Source organism: Condylura cristata, unplaced genomic scaffold (genome assembly GCF_000260355.1).
Source record: "Condylura cristata isolate star-nosed mole 26May11 unplaced genomic scaffold, ConCri1.0 scaffold00005, whole genome shotgun sequence".
NCBI classification, from domain to species: Eukaryota; Metazoa; Chordata; class Mammalia; order Eulipotyphla; family Talpidae; genus Condylura; species Condylura cristata.
The window spans coordinates 27,402,151-27,420,368 of NW_004567106.1; the positions used below are offsets into that span (position 1 = coordinate 27,402,151).

Sequence of the window (18,218 nt, forward strand, 5' to 3'; positions counted from 1 at the left end):
TCCCCTGCCGCCTGTATATGAGCTGCGACAATGGGTAGACCAGTGCTCCCTCTGCACACAGAGCCACCACCTTACATTCTTAATATAGGGAGATGGAGGAGATTCACAGGGAAGGTGCCATACTTTCTCAGCCCAATCTTGAGACCCTAGTGGGCTGAACTACCTCAGAACATCCCCCCACACACACCAATGCTTTCAGAACATTGCAAGAAATTAAAAGGACCCTTCCCACACCCTTCTTGCCCCCTCCAGCACCCCAAAAGAAATCAACTAATGGGCAAAAAAGAAAAGAAAAAGTATTCAAACAAAAATAGGTTATGGTTCCTTTATTTACAAGTCTTTTCAACACCATCCCTGTATGAAGCATACATTCAAATATTCTTAGCAGTGAGTGAGTTTAACCATGGAACACTGTAAACAGATAGAGCCTTTAAATATTTTCTTCATCATCTTTCCCCCCTCTACATTGCATCTTTTAAAATTCGCTTTGGTTCCTGCAGGGAAATATATATATAATATAATATTTATCTTTTAAAATAATTCCAAATCACTCTCCAGCTCTTGGAAAGATGCCAGAAACTTCCAAGTTCAGTTCTGGAGTGGTGAAGGGCAGAATACAATACTGGGAACCTGGTATTTGGGGGGACTGGATTCCCTCATAGCTGGGGGCCGCTGGCCAGGCCTGCTGCTATGCTGAGTGAAACCAAGTTTCAATGTAGTGTGGTGGAGACTTTGCCAAGCTGCCGCACCCCACAGGCATTTCCTGCAGAAATCTTGGGACCAGCGGCTCAGGCACAGCCTCTTGGCTTTTTGATGTCTTCCACCTCAGGGAAAAGATCTGCTCTTTGACCAGGCTATTGGCCTGAGTGGTAGGCCAGGACAAAGATGGTAGGAAATACTAGGTGGGCTGCAGGAGATGGCTGCTCGAAGCTCAGGCCTGGGACAGTGCGGTGAGTGGCTAGGAGGGGTGAGGAGCTACTAATGCCATCTGGGAGATTCCCCCCCTCCTCAAGGATCAGTAGCCCTCTCCCTCTTTATAACCACCGCTTAGTCCAGCTGTCCATCTTTCACGTTGGTTTTGGAAAGCAGCCCCATTGCGGACATTTGGACATTTAGGAAACCTCGCCCTTTCTCCTGCCCTGTCCCCAAATTGAACTGTGTTTAGAGATCGCATAGCTTCTGATGAAGGGGTCTTGGGGTTGGACAGGAAGGATCCCTGTGGAGGGTCCTGGGACAGGGTTGGTCTTCAGGAGGCCTGGCAGGGGGCCCAGTCCCTAATGGAGACCACACCCAGAGCAAAGCTCCCCAGTCTAGGAGAGTGAACCACCAGGGGTCCCAGACCATTCATTCTAGTTGATGAACACCCTTTGAATCCAATAATTATTAGGGATCTTAAGCAGAGATGCTCAAGAGAGGCCCCAGTGGCCTCCTGCAGGGCTATCTCTGTGCAGCTTCCCCTCTTGCACACCTCCTTTCTTCAAAAGTCACCTCGTGCTTTAACCTTGTCAAGGGCAAAATCTGCATAAAATCTCTTGAGTGTGAAGCCCCCCACCCTATTCCAGCTGGTTGGAGCTTTAGAGGAGCGGGTTGGCTGAATAGTACTGTAAACGGTCTCTGTTAATTTTTTTTTCCTTCATTCTTCTGTTCTGAAACCAGATTTTAACTTGACGGTCGGTGAGGTTGAGCATTCGAGACAGCTGCAGGCGCTTCTCTTTGTTGATGTACACACTGAAGAAGAACTCCCGCTCCAGCTCCCGGATCTGGTATTTGGTATAGGGGCAGCGCTTTTTTCGGGTTCTTTGGCCACCTGTGGAGGGAGAAAGAAACTGGGAATGAACCAGGTGTAGGGGCTCAAATCCATCCCAGAGCCCCAGGGGGAGAAGGGCTGGGCTGAGGCTGGAAGCCCTTTCCTTAGCGGGGGTCCAGATCTCCCCAGGCCCCTGCCTCAGGCTCCTACTGAGGGTTGGGGACAGGCTGTAGTGGAAGCTCAGCCCCAGATAAAAGCCAGCTACTTAGATAGGCCCCCAGGGAAGGTGCTCCGGCTGCCCCCAGCCAGAAAGGAGGGCTTCTTACAGCAACAGGCAAGTTTGTGCTGCAGAAACCGCTTTAAAGCAGCCGAGTGGGGGTTGCCTGCTGCCTCTCTCCTGGCCAGACTAAACAAACAGCCGCCCGGGGACATTTCACCTTCCAGCACCTGGGCAGCCGGTTGGGAGGCAGTAAAAGCCCCCAGCCCCAGTCTTTTCCCGCTGCGCCTGTGACTGGGCCCTCCTTAACATCTGGGGCTTCTGTGGAGTCTTTGTCAACCTGGGTTCTGGCCACTAGCTCTTGCCTCCCTGGCCAGCCTCCTGGATCCTGAGAGGTGGGGAAGTGGCAGCGGAAGCCCCCTGCTCTGGGCCCTCCCTGAATACCAAGACCACACCACCACCGGGTCCCCAGTAGGGTGGTGGTGCTATTTTCGATAGGGTGACTGGAAAAAGGTTTGTCCAAAGCTAAGGCAAGTTCGACTTGCACCTCTTTTCAATAAAATCCCACAAGACATTTTTTTCAAAAACCTTGCTTTTGACAGATTAAATAACAATTGTGAGTAATAAGCACTTGGACAGAAAGCTGCAGTAATTGCACCGCACCAGAGGAAAAGAGCTTCCTTTGGACAAAAAGGCCAACTTTGGGTTAATTTGTTTCTTTTAATATATGGCTGGAGCTGAGCGGGCTAGTTTATCTGTTAAACACGCTCCTAGCGCCACCGTTAAACAGCGATGCCTTTGAATCCCGACGCGGACTGGAGTCCCGGCGCAACACATGGCTTTTATAAAAATCTCCGGATTACCTCGCTATCAAAGGCTCCCAGAGCCCTTGCAGGGGGAATTTACAGGCGCCCACCTCCGGCTCCCCAGCCCAGAGCTGGCCCCGAGCGGGGTCGAGCTGCCGGTCTTGGGAGCTGAGAAGGGAAAAAAAGGGGGAAAGGGAGGTGTTTTTTTTTTTTTTTTGTTTTTTTTTTTTTTTTTTTTTTTGTAGGCATGCCTTGGCCGGTGGGTATTTCACGGCCAATTTCAGCACTCGCCACGTGATCCCGCCTTTTATAACAAAGTTTTGTTGGGGGAAACCTAAAGGCCCTTCATAAACCTTATATGCTTATAAAACAGCATATAAAAATTTAACAGCGGTGCTGCGCTAGATTTCCAACTCCCCTTTCATAAAGCGCAGGGCGCTGCCTTTATACGTACTGGAGCCGCCGGCCTTGTCCTCAGTGTGGCCGGAAGACGACTCGGGGCTGCTGCTGCTCTCGGGGCGCCGCCGCCGCTCCTTTTCCTCCGCCGCCGCCGCCGCCGTCTCCCGGCAGCCGCCGCCGCCGTCCGAACTTGAAGTTGCCGGCGTGCCCGTGCCCGTGGCCGCCGCCGCCGCGGAAGTCGCTGCAGCCGCCGGGGGTCCCTTTTCCGCGCTCTTGTCCCCGGGGTAGTCGGAAGAAGCGAGGTTTTCCGGGGTGCCGTAGGCCGTCTCGAAAAACTGGTCGAAAGCCTGCGGCAGGACGCCGTTCCTGCCCACGGTGCTATAGAAATTGGACGAGACGGCGGGGGTGGGGTGGTGGTAGACGTTGGCCGAGCTCTTGGCCAGCACGTCGCCAGGCACGCCGGCCGCGCTGGGCGCCTGCAGGCAGTCTCTGTGCACCAGCTCCTCCGCGGAGTAGCAGTGGGTCAGATTGCCGCGGGGGTGCCATTTAGTGGCGGGCTCAATGGCGTACTCTCTGAAGGTCACTTCGCGCACGGGTTGGACTTGGGGCAGGTTGGAAGAGTAGGAGTATGTCATTGGGCGCGAAGACGGGGTCTGGGGCAGAAAAGAAGGGAGGCTGGAGAAATCTGGACCGGAGACGTAGTAAGTACAACTTGGCAAATACATGTTAGAGGAGCAGGGACCACGCTCATCAAAATCCATCATTGGGCTACCTTGGGCTCTCCGCAGTAGCCGAGCTTAACATGATTCTCCACTGCAGCTGCCTCTTTGAAGCGGATCCGTGAAGTAGAAATTTGGAGACGTAAGCTGACGTGGAAATCTATCCCCATCCTTAGCAGGGAGGTGCTGGTCATGTGACCTGATGTTGAAATTGACAAGCTGCGAGCTAGTCCGGGCTTTTTACCCCCCCTTCCCTTTTTTTTCCCCCTCCCTCCCAGGCTTCCTTTCTTTGTAGCCACCTCAGGGGAAGCAACAGATCGTCACTCGGTGTTCTCACCGAAAGCACGTAATCGCCGGTGTAACTCATGTTGGCTGGGGGGCCTCCCGGCGCGCGGCAAGGCTGGGGTGCGCCCTTATGCCACTTCTTGTGCTCAGCAGCACAGTCCTGGCCCTCAAGTGCGCCGAGGGCGGTGAGAGAGCTCAATCCCCGCCACCCCAGCACTCCCCGGGTGAGGGATGCCCCAGGCTGGGGGAGGGGGGGCTGGCCGGGTGGGAGCCGGTCGTTGCGTGCTATTGGAATCTATTCTCCAGGAGGCTCCTTCTTCGGTACCCCTCCCACAGGTTTGCTCTGGGAGTCACCTCTGCTTCCGACCTTGGCTGGACCCCCTTCTGGCCAGGGTTCGCAGCCGTGGATGTGCCTGCCTCGAGGCTCTCCCGATTTGCACGGTGACTTGATTACACGCTCGCATTCATGGTCACTTCCGAAGCGCTTTAGTGCCTTCCGTCCCTAAACCGCCAACAACCCAGGCGGCTTCCCCCGCGGTTTCTTAGGGATCCGCAGGTCCCGGAAGGGCCTTCGCTTTACCCGGGATCTAACTCCCCTTCATTCTTTCCGCCGGCCTTCTCACCCAACCCCTTGTCCTTGGAGAAACTCCCTCCTCCTCGCTGTCTGCCTGGGGTTTGGAGTTCCTCGGCATAGCCAAGGTGCTGGGGCTGCATCGCTGCGCACCAGTCTGCCCGCCCGCCTGATCTTTTGGAGCTGAGAACTCGGCATACCCTGCAGTTGAGGCGAGACTTGGGCGGCTTTGGAGGAGCTGCCAATCCGAGGAGCCTTCTCCTGGGTATGCTGCACCTTGGGGGGCGGGGTGGGGTGGGGCACCAGGCTGATGGTGGAGTTCCAGAGCAGAGGGAGAGTGGGGGCTATGAGGAGGGGGTGAGGGCTTGGGAACTGTGACTGAGAAAGAAGTAGTTTGCCTCCTCTCCTTCTTCTCCATATGTGAGAGGAATGGATGCTGCGAAACTCAAATGTCGGAGTCTTTCTTGTACTCATCTTATGGAAAGAACACAATTCCAAAGAAGAGATATGCTTCTCAAACTCTCAGTACCTTGGATGACAAGGATGTCTTGAAAAGCTAGCTTTGAAGGTTTGAGGTACATAGAGACATTGGCCATAGTGACTAAAGTGAATACAGTTTTATTGGGAAGAGAAAAGAAACCATTAGATGGAGAAAAATGCTTGCTATTTGCAGGGTTGGCGGGACAAATGTTTTTTGAGAAATGAGGAAAAAGGACAGAAGTGAAAGAAAAGGGCACAGAGAAGCCAGGCAGGGCCAGGAGCTGGGAGGGGCCCAGCCGGGAGGCCTCACCACACCTATCTTCTTGGAAAGAGCTGGATGTTGCTGAAAGAAAGTCAAAAAATGGAAAAGGATAAACTTTTCCCTTTCCCCATCCAGGAAATAGCCAAAAGTATTTATATATCTTGGGGAGATTTAGAGTATAAACTCTGAGATCTTTGGTATTTAAGTGTCAACATCGATTTATTTATTTATTGCTGAGCTGACTGTAACTGACTCAATAACAAATCTAATCGTGTATTGCACTGGAAAAGAAATATTCTCATTATGTATTTTCTCCAAATGACGACCCGCCATTGCATTTGAATACTTGCTGTAAATATCAATAATATCGAGTAATTACTCTGTAGTGGAGTAAACTAATTTATTACATTAATGTTTATGTGGCTTCTGTCCCCCTCCTTTACTAGGGTTGCTTATCACAAATCAAACTACTCTGACACATTGGTTTAATGAACTCTTTATTCAGGATTATCTGCAAGAACTTTCATGCCCCTTGAATCCCTGAGAGCTGAACTTGAAATTATTTGTGCATCTTCAGCTTGACATATTTGTCCACTGTGGCTTGTGCAGAGGGCAGAATCGGTGTGAGGGAGGTCTGGTGGAAAGGAAGGTTGTTGAGGACGCGTAGCTTGAGATCTTCTACAGCTGGGAATTACAGTTACAGGATAATCCTTCAGTGAAAAAAAACCTATTTCCAGCAGTCACCAAGATGGCAAAATATTTATTTCTCCATGGCATCTCTTTCTTGGTGATAGAATATAAGAGGGAGAAGGATAGGTTTTTGAAGAGAAGTATTTGAGCTTCTCCTGGCTTGATTTTCAGCTATCCTAAACTCTCCCAGGAGCCCACCCAGTCCCCACCACCCGGACCCTCAAACAAAAGGAATGCAGGAGGGGTTTCAGTCACTTTGCCATAACAAAGGCGCCACCATTGCGGGGGCTTGCCCCGCCCCCGGGTGAAGGCAAACAAATTCTTGCACTTGCATTAGGGCTTTTAAGGCTATAATTGAACCCGGGGGTGTCTAGGAGAACCGAAAACAGTTCTAGACAGACCTGGGGTTTTATAGCAGTTTTGGCAGTCAACTTCAGCTTGTGCCTGAGCAGACCGCTGTGATGGCCCGGCAGTGGGGGACGCCAGGCTGTCTCCCCCAGCTGCACACAGCCCCTTTCCTAATTAGATCAGTTTCCCCTTTGGTGCCAGGGCGAGTGGTTCTGGAAGAAAGGTGGGTATGAGAATGCATGCGTTCCTCTTAACCATTGCCTCCCATGTCGAAGGCCAAACTAAGAGGGTGTTTGCAGGTCTGGATCCCATGGGTGATTACAGGAGACAAAGAGTAATTCCCTAGGAAAGTCTGGGAGTGGAGGACGCGTGGGTGCAGAGGCTGGCAGGGCATTCGGAAAGCAGGGAGCAGAGAGGGACTTGCAGCTTGGGAATGTGGGATCGCTGCTGTGAAGATGATTGAGGGGAAAGGCTTTTGATGCCCGGACAAGGGAAAACGCCCAGAGCGATGAATGCTTAAGTTCCCTAACAGGGACAGGAGGGGGTGCTCAGCTCCCCAAGGCAATGAAATGTTCCTCGTTTTGCCCCTCCTGTCCCTTTCACCCAGAGTAGACTAGCCCTGTGAATGTTTAGGCAGGAATGGGGAAGTTCCAAGGTAGGTGCAGCTCTGAGGATCAGACCACATCTTGGGGAACAAGGGTGGCAGAGTTGTGGGTCCTTGGTTTTGACTTTGAGATTAACTGATGCTTCTGCTTTGCAGGAAACTCAACAGCCTGAGCCTACCAAGCTCAGGAGAAGACCCCATGGAGACAAAGATTGCTCTGAAAGGCCAAGTTCGAATTTGTATTTCTTGAAGAGGCCAGGACTGTTAGGGCTGTGATATTGGCCCTGGTGACCGGTTTATTATGAGCTGTTCTTTCTCAGGAGCTGCACCAAGCGGAGGCCATCTCCAGAAAACAGTCTTCAGCGTGTGTTTCCTTTTATCGTCATCCCGGAGCCCCCAGGGCAGCTAATGCAAGAGGCCAAAAATGTTTTGGAGGAAGAAAAACAAAGGCAGGAAGTGGCGGCGGCCTGACGGTGCGTGTGTGTCTGCTGAGAAGGGAGGGAGCCGTTTCAATCTCTCTCGTTGTTTTTCCAAACTTCAAGGTCTACGCAGCCCTCGCAGGGCCGGGTCCTGTTGCTCCCTGCGCAGTATTTGGAGATGGCCACCCGGAGAGGAGAAGGCGGGCTCCCGCGCCAGTCTTGTCAGGCGGAAATGGCTAACGAGGCGATTTGCTCAGCAAAGGGAGCAAATCCGAGGCTCCGTTTGATTTGGCCCTAAAGGTGGGGGGGCTTGAGGGGGGGAGGCTTATGCAGCGCTTCCCGGATCCTCCTCGACTGGCTGAGTGCGCCACGGGGACGATTACTGCGCGTTCTTGAGCTCCAAGAGCCTTTCCAGGCGGGGATATCGGAATAAAGAGTGTTCAGGTACCTCTGCCCGGCACTGCCGCCTCCGCATTTCTTGCAGCCAGGGGCATGGGCAGCAGCGGGAGGTCTTCTGCTGGCAGTGGCCGGGTGGGTAGCCTTAGCGAATGTAGTCAGTAACCAGGGGACAGTTTGAGGCTTTTCCACCCAGGCTGTGGAGCCTGGGGCATTTCCAGCACAGACACTCAAGGGAAGTGAGCTGAAGGGGCCGTCATTGCACTGGCGGTCTAACACCGGCTCCTTCCGAGGGAGATTAGAGGTGTGGTCAGAGAACACCAATCCAAACTTTGGGTTCCCAGACGTGGGTGCTGCTAGGTTGCCATCTTCTCTCCTTGGTGCTGGTTTGGTTCCCCTAAGCAGCAAATTACCCCGGATATTTGAGAATTTGAAGTCCCTAGGACTGCACTTGAAACGCTTTGAATGCTCTGTGTGCAGCACTCATGTGAACGCCCATACCAGGCTTCCTGTTCACCCTTGTTCTTTCCAGCCTTGCTTCCTTCAGTCCTGCTTACTTATGTCTCCTGCTGCTTCTTCCCAGCCCAGTCTCCCCTTTGGTGGGACCTCTTGCCACATAATGTTTCTGCTAGGTTGAGCAAGATCTGAGATGCCACAGGAGGGCACCCAGTACTCAAGGACTGTTAGGTTCCTGACTCACTCCAATTCAAGTCACCATCATCTGAACTGGATTTCCCCCCACCCCTCCATCTTCTAAATATTCCATTGCAAAACCCTGACATGTCCTTTTTCTCTCCCACTTTTTCTTGCTTTTCTGGGTAATCCTGTGTGGCAGCTGGTCTGGGAGGGGTCAGACCCACTTGACAGAGTGAAACTCATTCCCAAAGAACTACAGTTGTACCTTGAGATTGCTCAGGGCACCAACATTTTTTGGTCTCTTATTACTGAGGCCTGAGCTCCTACCTGTCTCTGTCCCTAAACATCATACCTGTGTCTATAAAACTACACAGAAGACTCTTTCAACATTGGTGACCATACTGCTCACCCATGCAAGAATCAGTTGGGTCAGGCCTCCATTTGGGGGTTCGCTACTTACAAGTGAAAAGTGTCCTGGAGGCATTGTGCATCTGTACTTCATGATGAGCTTGGGAAATGAGATATCTGGGAAGGTCCAGAAGATGTCTCAGTTATTTGTTCTCAGGATATCAGATCATGGCCAATCTGTTAGGTTTCCAGGTGCTGCTCAGAGACAGCAGTGAGGCTGTGATGAAATAGCAGAACACCGCCATCCTCACCCCCATCAGTACCAGGTGGAGGTAGGGGTTAATTTATCTCCTTGAGAGGCACTTGGCTCTTTAGAGAAGGTTCATTACCCTTCTCTAAAGCACAGGAGCAGGTAATATCGTGAACTTGACTTTACGGCTGGCTCTTATCTGACTCAAAGGTTCCATCTTCCAATGTCCCTAGATATATGAAGTCCACATCTTTCTCATGGCCACTGAGGGGTGGAGCATTGGGTCAGAGAGTCTTAGGCACTCATGCAATCTGGTTATTATTTAGTTTAGTGGGTCCCACACTGATAGAAGAAAAGAGGATTACTTCCGTTGAGAAAAACTATTTTTATTTTTATTGTTACTGACTCATTATATATTTTTTACCCCTACAGAGTGGGGACAAATGGGGTGGGAGGAACTTTGAAAGGCAGTCTGAATTCTCAGTGTCTGCCTTCCATTCTCCTTGTAAACTTCGGCCCAAACGGGTTTCCCCAGCCAAGTATGTCTGCAATAAAGGGGGAAAAAGAGGGCGATCCAACCAAAAGACTAACTCTGGCCCTTCATGTGTCTCACAAAGAAGTCCAGGTGCCCCCAAACTCCAGCTGCCTCCTGAACCAGTTCTCTAGACTCCTCTGTTTCTACTAATAGTCCCCATGATCCTTGGCTTACATTCCCGGCTTGAGAAGAACAAGCCCCTGTCCAGTCCAACCCTGCCCTGGAACCTCTTCCACATTCCCTGCCAAACAGTTTTGCAATGATTGCCACCCAAGGAAAATGCTTCCAGCTAGTGTCCCCTCCAGCGCCGCCCCCCTTCACCTATGCAGCCCCAGCGCTAAAGCCCAGGGTTTTTTTTTTTTTTTTCTGTTTTCTGTGAAAAGACATCAAATCATTTGCACAGTCTCTTTCATTCACCTGAAGCAATAAGACCACCAACTCTCTGGGTCTGATAAGATAACCTGCTGCTGGCTGTGGCACAGGAAAGGGGTTCCCACCCCTCCAGAGTACAGTGAGGGGGTGGTTCTTAGCGACCAACATCAGGGATTTTTACCTTTGGTAAAATGCACCTTACTTCTTAGCCCAGAATTTATGCAAAGGAAGAACATCAACGGTCTCACCAAATGCGACCTAGACTCAAGAATTGACGGGTCCTTACTTTTATCTTTATTCCTGACCTGGTAGGGCCTGCCGGGTTTCTTGTTCCTACCGGAGCCCAGAACTTCGATCCAGTCAAGTCTGCTCCCTGATCCTGCAGGCGCAGCCTCTTGCCGGGGCTAGATCTCTGTGGCCTCTGAATTCTCCGGAAGCCCACTTTTCTAGGACTCGACGGGGGCATTGCCCTGTTTGCAAAAACTCCTTTTCAATAGGGCTGGGGAGTGAGGAGCTTGGAAACCAAAACAAACAAACAAAAAACCCAAGCTTCCAATCCCAATTCACGAGCCCGGACTACCAAAGCTTGCTTGCAGTCGATCACTTTTGTGTCCCGAGTCTTCCTGCAGTCGCCGAAGCCACCGGCCCTGACCATGGAAGCGGTCATGGCGCGGAGGACTTGACCTTTGCCGCGCAAGGGGAGGGCAGCTCTCTGAGCTGCCGGGAGGGGGATTCTGCTCCCTCCATCCTCTCGCACCCAATAGCAGCTCTGACAACCCACGCATGCTGCACGTCTCACCCCTAACACCCCCCTCCATTTTGTGCAGGGTCCGCAGGCCCGCGGCAGGAACAAAGCCCCCAGCACCGCTCTCACCACCTCCTTCTCAGCTCTAGTCCTCAGGTCCCCCCTGGCCAAAAGGCTCAGAGCTAAAGCCCTGCGCTCTAAGCCAACCCCACCCCCCACCCCACCCCGCAAGAGCCCTCTTCTCTTGCTTGACCCCGGCCGCCCTTAGCCAGTGCCAGGGTACTATTGCGGGTGCCAACCAGGCCCCGTCTGTGCCAATCTCCCGAGCGCAGGGTCCTAGTCTCCCGCTGCCGCGTGGCGCGCGGGCCTACAGCGGAGCGGACCAGACTCTCCGGGCGCAGCCAGGCCCAAGGCTGCTCTCGGGCACCCGCAGAGATCCCCCAGCTACTTGGGCGCCTGGATTCGGCCTCTTGGGTTCATAACGCGGATCTCGCCCTACCTCTCAGCGGCGGGTTCAGAAAAACGGAAGTATTTGGTAGAGAAAAACACGGTTTCTTTTCAGCCCATCTCAGAACCCCTTTTAGAGAAAATGCTCCTGTCAAGTTTTATTTCCCGTTGCAAACCACCTTCCACGCTGCCAAGAATTAAGACCGGCATAGATTAAATACCCGATTATTCTCTTGGGGGGAGGGGTGGGGCGAGGAAGGGGCACCCGCACAAAACATTTATTTCAATCGGCTTGGCCTCGTCAAATAACGCTGGGAGAGGCCGGCAGAGCCGCTGGGCGCGCTGACGTCAGCTGCAGCTGCGGACCGACTCTGCCAGTGGGTGCGGGGTTCCCCCGCCAGGCGCGGGCCTGGGGGTCCAGGGCTTCGACCTTGGCCTAAGGTCCGCTGCAAATCCCCTTTACCCGCAGCCTTCCGAGGGAGTCTAGCCTTACCAGGGCTCGAGCCTCCATTTTGAGGGTTCACTTAGAATCGTGGAGGATTTTGAGCCTCGCGTCTGCCCCCGAGGGGCGCGACATCGGGCGGCTCTCGCAATCCACCGCCGGGCGTCTCGCGCTGGTCCACATCCCAGCACCTGGGAGCAGCCCCGAGCAGTGGCCCACAAGGGTTAGAACATCTCGGAGACGCCGTGACCCTGATTTCTGCCGGGTGGATCCAGCTCTTTGCCAGAGCGGCGGAGCCGGGGAGAAATGAAATCAACCGTGGCAAGGCCTTGGCTGCTTTCATGGAGGAATTTGTTTCCGTGTCAACGTCTCCTTTCTTTCCCTTAAAATAAAATTCAAAATAGCGAGCACCCTTCAGGCTAGGTATCTCAGTGCTAGGTAGATGCTCGAAGGTCGAAGCAGCCTAGCGGAGAGGGGATATTCTCCTAAAGAATGAAGCTGGCTGTTATTTACCCGGCGGCCTAGCAGTTGAAAACTTAATTAGTGTGCCTGTCCTAAAACCTAGGCATAAATCTCCCCAGGCCTGTTGGATAACGCTACATCTTTGCTTATGAAAAATGGGATGTGAGCTACTCACTGCACATTTCTGATTCCCCAGGTCTGCGGCCGCTGACACGCATTCGATCAACTTTAAAAGAATGCGCATAAATCAGCAAGCCACTCGCGACTCCGCGCTAGAGGTCCGCAAATGCTCAAGGGCGGCTCTGAACCCACAGGGTTTGGGGCTCAGCAGTCGGGGCAAACTCCATCTCCGCTCCAAAACTCGGGCATTTCGAAGAGAGAAGCAAAGCAAGGCACTACATCTTCACTGAAACCTCCAAATACACGCAGCAGGGTGTAATCTGTACATATATCATATGGTGAAATGTGTCGTTAAATACCGCACATAAGTATCACCCTGGGTTGAATTTCTCTGCCTCCTGGATTTTTAAGAAAACATTTCCTTTACATCTAACTTTTAAAAACAATTTGCTTTTCCCCTCTTTCTTTAAATGCTTCTCTTTTATTTAAAAAAAATTTAAATGGATGAGTTCAGCTCTGCATCAGGCATAAATAGTAGTGAAATGCAAAGTGACATTTTACAATCATCCACTTAAAGTATCTTAATAAATATGACAGTATTAAGAGCAGATGGAAAGTTTTTTAAAATCCCATAGTCACAAATTTTTAACATGACAGGCCTTTACAGGCTTAAAAATCTTAAATGATTGAATAGATGAAAGTGGTGCCTAGTTGTTTCTGTATTTACAATTTGTTTATTCAGAAAGTTTCACTTTTAGAAAAAAAATTGAGTCAGTTATTTAACAACACTATCCTAGTGTCTGAATTATGTTTCCAATATGGTAGCTGGTTGCTTACTATCAATAGGTGTCTTTTTTCTAACCTTTTGGACTAATTGCAATTTGGGCACTAGGGAGCCATCATAATCCATGCTTACTTTGGGCTATCTGGTAGATCTATGGGAATTTTAAATAAGAAAGGAGTTAGGTAAGATCAAGTTTATCAACAACCATTTCAGAGTAGGAAAAAATAAACACCTCTGAAATAGCTTCTGCCATTAGTTTCAACAACTGGAGATAGAAAAATGACTACTACTTTACCCAGAGTTCCTGCAGTGGTGATGGCTTGAGATGGTGGTATTCCGGCTGTAGAGCTGCTGTTGGCCTCCTTCCTAGGCCTGAGGCTCAGAAAATTTCTTACATCTAAAGAAAAATATCCCCCATCAACAGAAGAGTCCCCTTTGGAGCTGTTCGTAAACACACAGCTGGATCAAACTTTGATCCAGCTTTGAGGAGATTTTCCACCACTTTAAACATTTGGGGAGAAAGTTGTTACTATTGCTTGATGGCAGCTCATTTAGAAATGGAGTTCTGTGGGGAGGTTGATCTGAAGCATCATTTTCATTTGTTTCCGCAAGAGGAGTGAAAATCCTGAGGGCAGCAACATTTCTACATTTCATAAGATCATTCCATTTGTATATTTTAAGACCATGCTGTTTTTGAGGAAGCTTTAGGATTTTTTTCCTATAATTCTTCATCTATTAAGAAGCTTTAAGTCTTTAGGCTGGAGAGGTTTCCATTTGCCAGGTTTGTAACCAACCAATATTATTTTCCATATAATGGTGGATATGGTTCTTCAGCTCACAATTACTTTCCTTTAACATAAAGATAAAATTAACCTCATTTCAAAATTCTGAATCCTAAGACTCCTAGTTGCACCAACATCTCAATACATATGTGTATAGAATGGTTTTGATGGAAATGCATTATCCTATGTGCATATTAAATATATAAATGTGCATATATATTATTTATGCTTCTAAACACCTGATTGTTATTAGTTGTCAATGAGTAGTAGATATAATTATTCTTATTAACTTTTGATGGTAGTTGTAAATGTTGTTTCTGTATTTCTTTAAAAAATTAAATGGTAGTTTCACAAACATCATGAGACCATTGCACACCACCCAGGAGTAGTACTCACTTCTGAGCTATCCAGGATAAGTCTCCTTCTGAATCCATAGCACTGTCATTTTGTAGATATGAAATCTTTAAGCTCTTCAAACTGACCACTTACAAGATGGGTTTCTTTGAATTTTTGAAATGTAACTCTAGAATTCTAGAGTTAGCAAGGGATCTGAAACATTTTATTGGCCATATAGACTCCCCAATTGCTTTAATTGGGACATTAGACGACCTCGGAGGCTGAGGGCCAGGAAAGAACAGTTATTTAAGAATACCTCTTAGACTATAACAAAAATGTACAGCTTTAAAGCAGATCAGCAGAAATCTGATGCATAGAGCAAGTCTCTGCGAAGACAAATCAAACTTGGCCATTGAAGAAAAGGAGGAAGAATTTCATCATGTAAAGTACATCTTGTACCTCAACTCCTGAAATCACCTTAAATTACAATATATTGGATCAGTAGTAATTAATGATACTAAATCTGTACAGACTCTACAAATATTTTATACAAGCACTGATATGCAAATGTATACATGTATACACATATATAGTATATATACACATATATACAGGTACTTGTATAACTTACACATATTTAAATTTTCTCCATTTGGAGTAAAAACAAAATGAGTACTAAATCTCCAAAACAAGGAGTTCAGAAGGTAAGATGTTTTGATTCCCTTGAAGCTGAAGAATTACAAGGAAGCTTGTCAACGCGAGGTGGCGCCCTTGATCTACTAATCCAGCTGAGGCCAATTCATGAGCTGTCAAAAGTCAAGGTCACAAATTGTCTTTTTTCGTCAAGGTCAAGGTTTAAGGCCTTTCCTAGTCCTGCCATTTCAACAAATATCAAAACCTGCCCTTTCAGACACAAGCAGACCCAACAGCAGATTTTAAAATACGACATCGCTGAAACTGAACAACTGGTTTTCATTTTCCGCACAGAGCCTGAGGATTTATACTATCTCTTCCTCCTTTCTCTTTTTCTCCCTTCAGAATACCTGACACTTTAACTTTCTTGAAGCACTTATTTAAAATATTATAATTTTTACTTATGAGGGATTTAGCCCTTTGACTTAAAAAATTGTCGGAAAAAAGTTGAATAATAATAGGAAAAAAATGGTCCTTGGTTTGTGTAGGACAAACCTGCTCCTTTTCTTTCTGGGTAGGGTGTGTTTAGCATAGGAAAATAATGAGTATTTCCTTAATGGCAGTGACTATTTTATTAACATAATTAATTCCAATATGTTACTATCTATAGGTCTAAGGATTTTTATTATTTTTAGTAGAGATATTTGAAAAGCAGGTGCACAGATACATTTTCAGTGTGCTGAATTGTCTTTATTTACAAGATAGCATTTTATAGTGAATATGAACAAAACGAATGTGCTGGTTGAAATAACTGCTTGATTAAAAATGTGCTGTGAAGATGAATCTCTAAGCTTTCTAATGCAGTCTCATTACACAATAAACAAGGAAAAATACTAATCCCTTAAAATATCAAAATATAGGATGTAAACATCTAAATGTTCTGGGGGAATGGGTTTCTGTTTTGAGTTTCCAAAAGATAAAAAGGAAAATGATTTATCCAGCAAAAATGTGTCATAAATATTCAGAAATATTAATTTAAATTTTAAAAAATTGTGTTGAAACCAAAGTCTATCACACTGGGGACTTCTTAGGAGCTCTGACATAAAGTGAATTTTGTGGATCATCTGGTACTTTAAATATATTTTAAGGTTATCAATTTTTTTAAAGTAAATGATATTGGAGCAGAAATTATAGTCCAAATGTTACAAAATATGCTTGTCGTAAACAATTAAAAATTATTATCAGAAGGACATTACCAAATTGGGATTTCCTTGCAGCCTCAAAGTTTCAGTTGGTTGTATTTATTACCAAAACAAATGATCCCCAGAAGGACTCTGTCTCCCCTTTCCCTTCATAGTAAATAGTCCAAAATCATCACTTCAGTACCTTCGTGTCTTTTCCCCTCTACATCTATATATGACATGTTTTGCAGAATATACAACAATGGTAGGAATTTCACTAAGATTTACCTGAGCAGTCACTTAACATGCAAAGGGGCTATGGATGGGGAACCAAGGATAAGCAGATGTTTACAACAGCCTCTTGCGTTTTGTAACCAACTTTTGGATTATTACCATATAACAGTGTCCTAAAATATAACGGTCACATAAATACTTACAAGATTTCAGTAAATTCGTAACTTATCTGAAATTACGTATTTGGGATTTGATGTTTGACTCTAGAGTTTGTCATTTAATGGTCTGGTAGAGTTGGCAGGAGAACTGGCATTCTTTACCATTTCTTAAAGTTTTGAAAGAGTTGTAGATTCCACCAAGGAGAAAAAGATCCCCCTTAGGAAGTGAAATGTCAGTGTCTTCTCTTTCTTATTTCCATTCTTCAATTATTATTAAGTATTATGATCATTATCTGGGCAAAGCAACGAGTTCTGAAGCATTTCTTCAAGTTGCCCTCTTGTTCCATTTTTTAATCCATTAACTAGTGGTCTTCAGTTTGTTGATGACTTTTTTCTCTTTGACCCTCCTGTTCTGGAACCAGATAGTAACCTGCCGCTCGGAGAGATTAGTAGTGGCTGATATCCGCCTCCTTTTGTCCTTGGTAATGAATTTGTTTGTAGCGTATTCCCGTTCGAGTTCTTTTAATTGCACCTTGGTGTAAGGGACGCGCTTCTTTCTCCCCCGCCTGTAGGAACTGGCGTCGGAGGGATGAGAGACCACGTCTAAAAGAAAGGGGAAGAGGACAAGTTACACGGGGATCAGGACAGAGGCGACAGGTCGATCTGAGCCAACCCCCTTGAAGCGTGGGGCTGCCCTTTGCCACGCGCGCGGTAGAGCCCAGCCTTATACCTAAACCTTGAGGGGTTGTGGGGAAGGTGGTTATTTGTGCCCAGCAATGAAATCGCCCAGGATTCATTTCAATGAGCACCTCAGTCCGTCATCCTGCAGACTCAGCGCACCCGCTTGAGTTGATAGCCTGGCCCAGCGGCCCAGCACCATACTTTCATGCCTGATTTCTTCTCTACACCGCACCCCCTCCAAACCCCAACTCTTGATGCTTCTACGCTGAAGTAATTTTTGAAAGAACTAGGAACTAATTTTTTTAAAGAATAAACGCTCTCCAGGTCAATTTCTCATCCTTAAGTCGATGTCAAGGATGAGGAGGGCGGGGCACAGAGAGAGAAGGAAGCTAGCCAGGGTCCCCCCACAAGCTTCTGCCAGCCATACCTCACCCAGGGAAAGCCAGGAGCCAACCCCACTCAAGGGCAGTGAGGGTAGCGACGGGGTCGGACTCCCAGAAGGGCAGTGCCGCTGGGGCAGGCCAGGGAGAGAGCAGAGGGGCACAAGGGTGACCCAGGAGCGAGCAGACGAGAAGCTGGAGCAGAGTCGGAGGACGGGGCTGAGAAGGGGGCGCCATTTACCGGGCAGAGTGGACTTCCAGAGGTGGGGAGGCTGCGCCTGCTCTTTGGGGCAGTACATTTGGCCGTTCCAGCCGTTGGGCAGCGCCCAGGGCTGGTAGCTTTCCATGGGAAGACCCAGGGGTTCGTGGCGCGACTCGCCAGGACCCCCGAGGCCCGGCACCACTGGCATATCCAGGTAACCAGGCACGGGCTGATGGTGGTGGTAAGGCCCCGGCGCGTAGCCCTGGTGGTAGAAGGCGAACTCCTTAGCGCGGGAGCTGAACTCCTCCGCTGCGGGGCCGGCGGTATCCATGTACTTGTCTGCGAAGGCGGCGGCGGCCGAGGCGGGCTGCGCACACGACTTGATGGCGTTGGGGTGCGGGCCCATGCGGGCGCACGGGTAGTAGCCGCTGCCGAAATAGCCGTAGGGCAGCGCCGCGGGCCCCGACGAGCTCTGTGCTGCCGCCGAGCAGGGACTGCACTGTTTGGCGGCCTCGGTGCCTGCGGGGCCCGCCGGGCCCGGCCCTCC

At 48.9% G+C, this 18,218-nt stretch overlaps 2 protein-coding genes across 2 annotated transcripts in view; both read right to left on the minus strand.

Annotated features, from left to right (window-relative positions):
* Window positions 1–1,574: 1,574 nt before the first annotated feature.
* HOXA11 (homeobox A11) lies at window positions 1,575–3,992 on the minus strand. The gene is made up of 2 exons (XM_004676803.1): window positions 3,225–3,992; window positions 1,575–1,807 (listed from the first exon to the last, which is right to left on the minus strand). Exons 1-2 carry the CDS (start codon window positions 3,931–3,933, stop codon window positions 1,575–1,577), a joined length of 942 nt encoding a protein of 313 aa, XP_004676860.1. The 5' UTR covers window positions 3,934–3,992.
* Window positions 3,993–16,766: 12,774 nt separating this feature from the next.
* HOXA13 (homeobox A13) overlaps window positions 16,767–18,218 on the minus strand; it is a 1,896-nt gene continuing 444 nt past the window's right edge. The window contains exons 2-3 of the mRNA XM_012720751.1: window positions 17,711–18,214; window positions 16,767–17,011 (exon numbers count right to left, since the gene is read on the minus strand). Coding sequence (XP_012576205.1) covers window positions 16,767–17,011; window positions 17,711–18,214 — 749 coding nt within the window. The remainder of the gene's footprint in view (window positions 17,012–17,710; window positions 18,215–18,218) is intronic.

What these genes read in the sequence shown, in the direction of transcription:
- HOXA11 (XM_004676803.1), bottom strand. Translation starts at nt 3,933, where the DNA reads ATGATGGATTTTGATGAGCGTGGTCCCTGCTCCTCTAACATGTATTTG. An exon ending in GGACAAGGCCGGCGGCTCCA is followed by an intron (nt 1,808 to 3,224) that starts GTACGTATAAAG and finishes CTCCCTCCACAG; the next exon opens with GTGGCCAAAGAACCCGAAAA.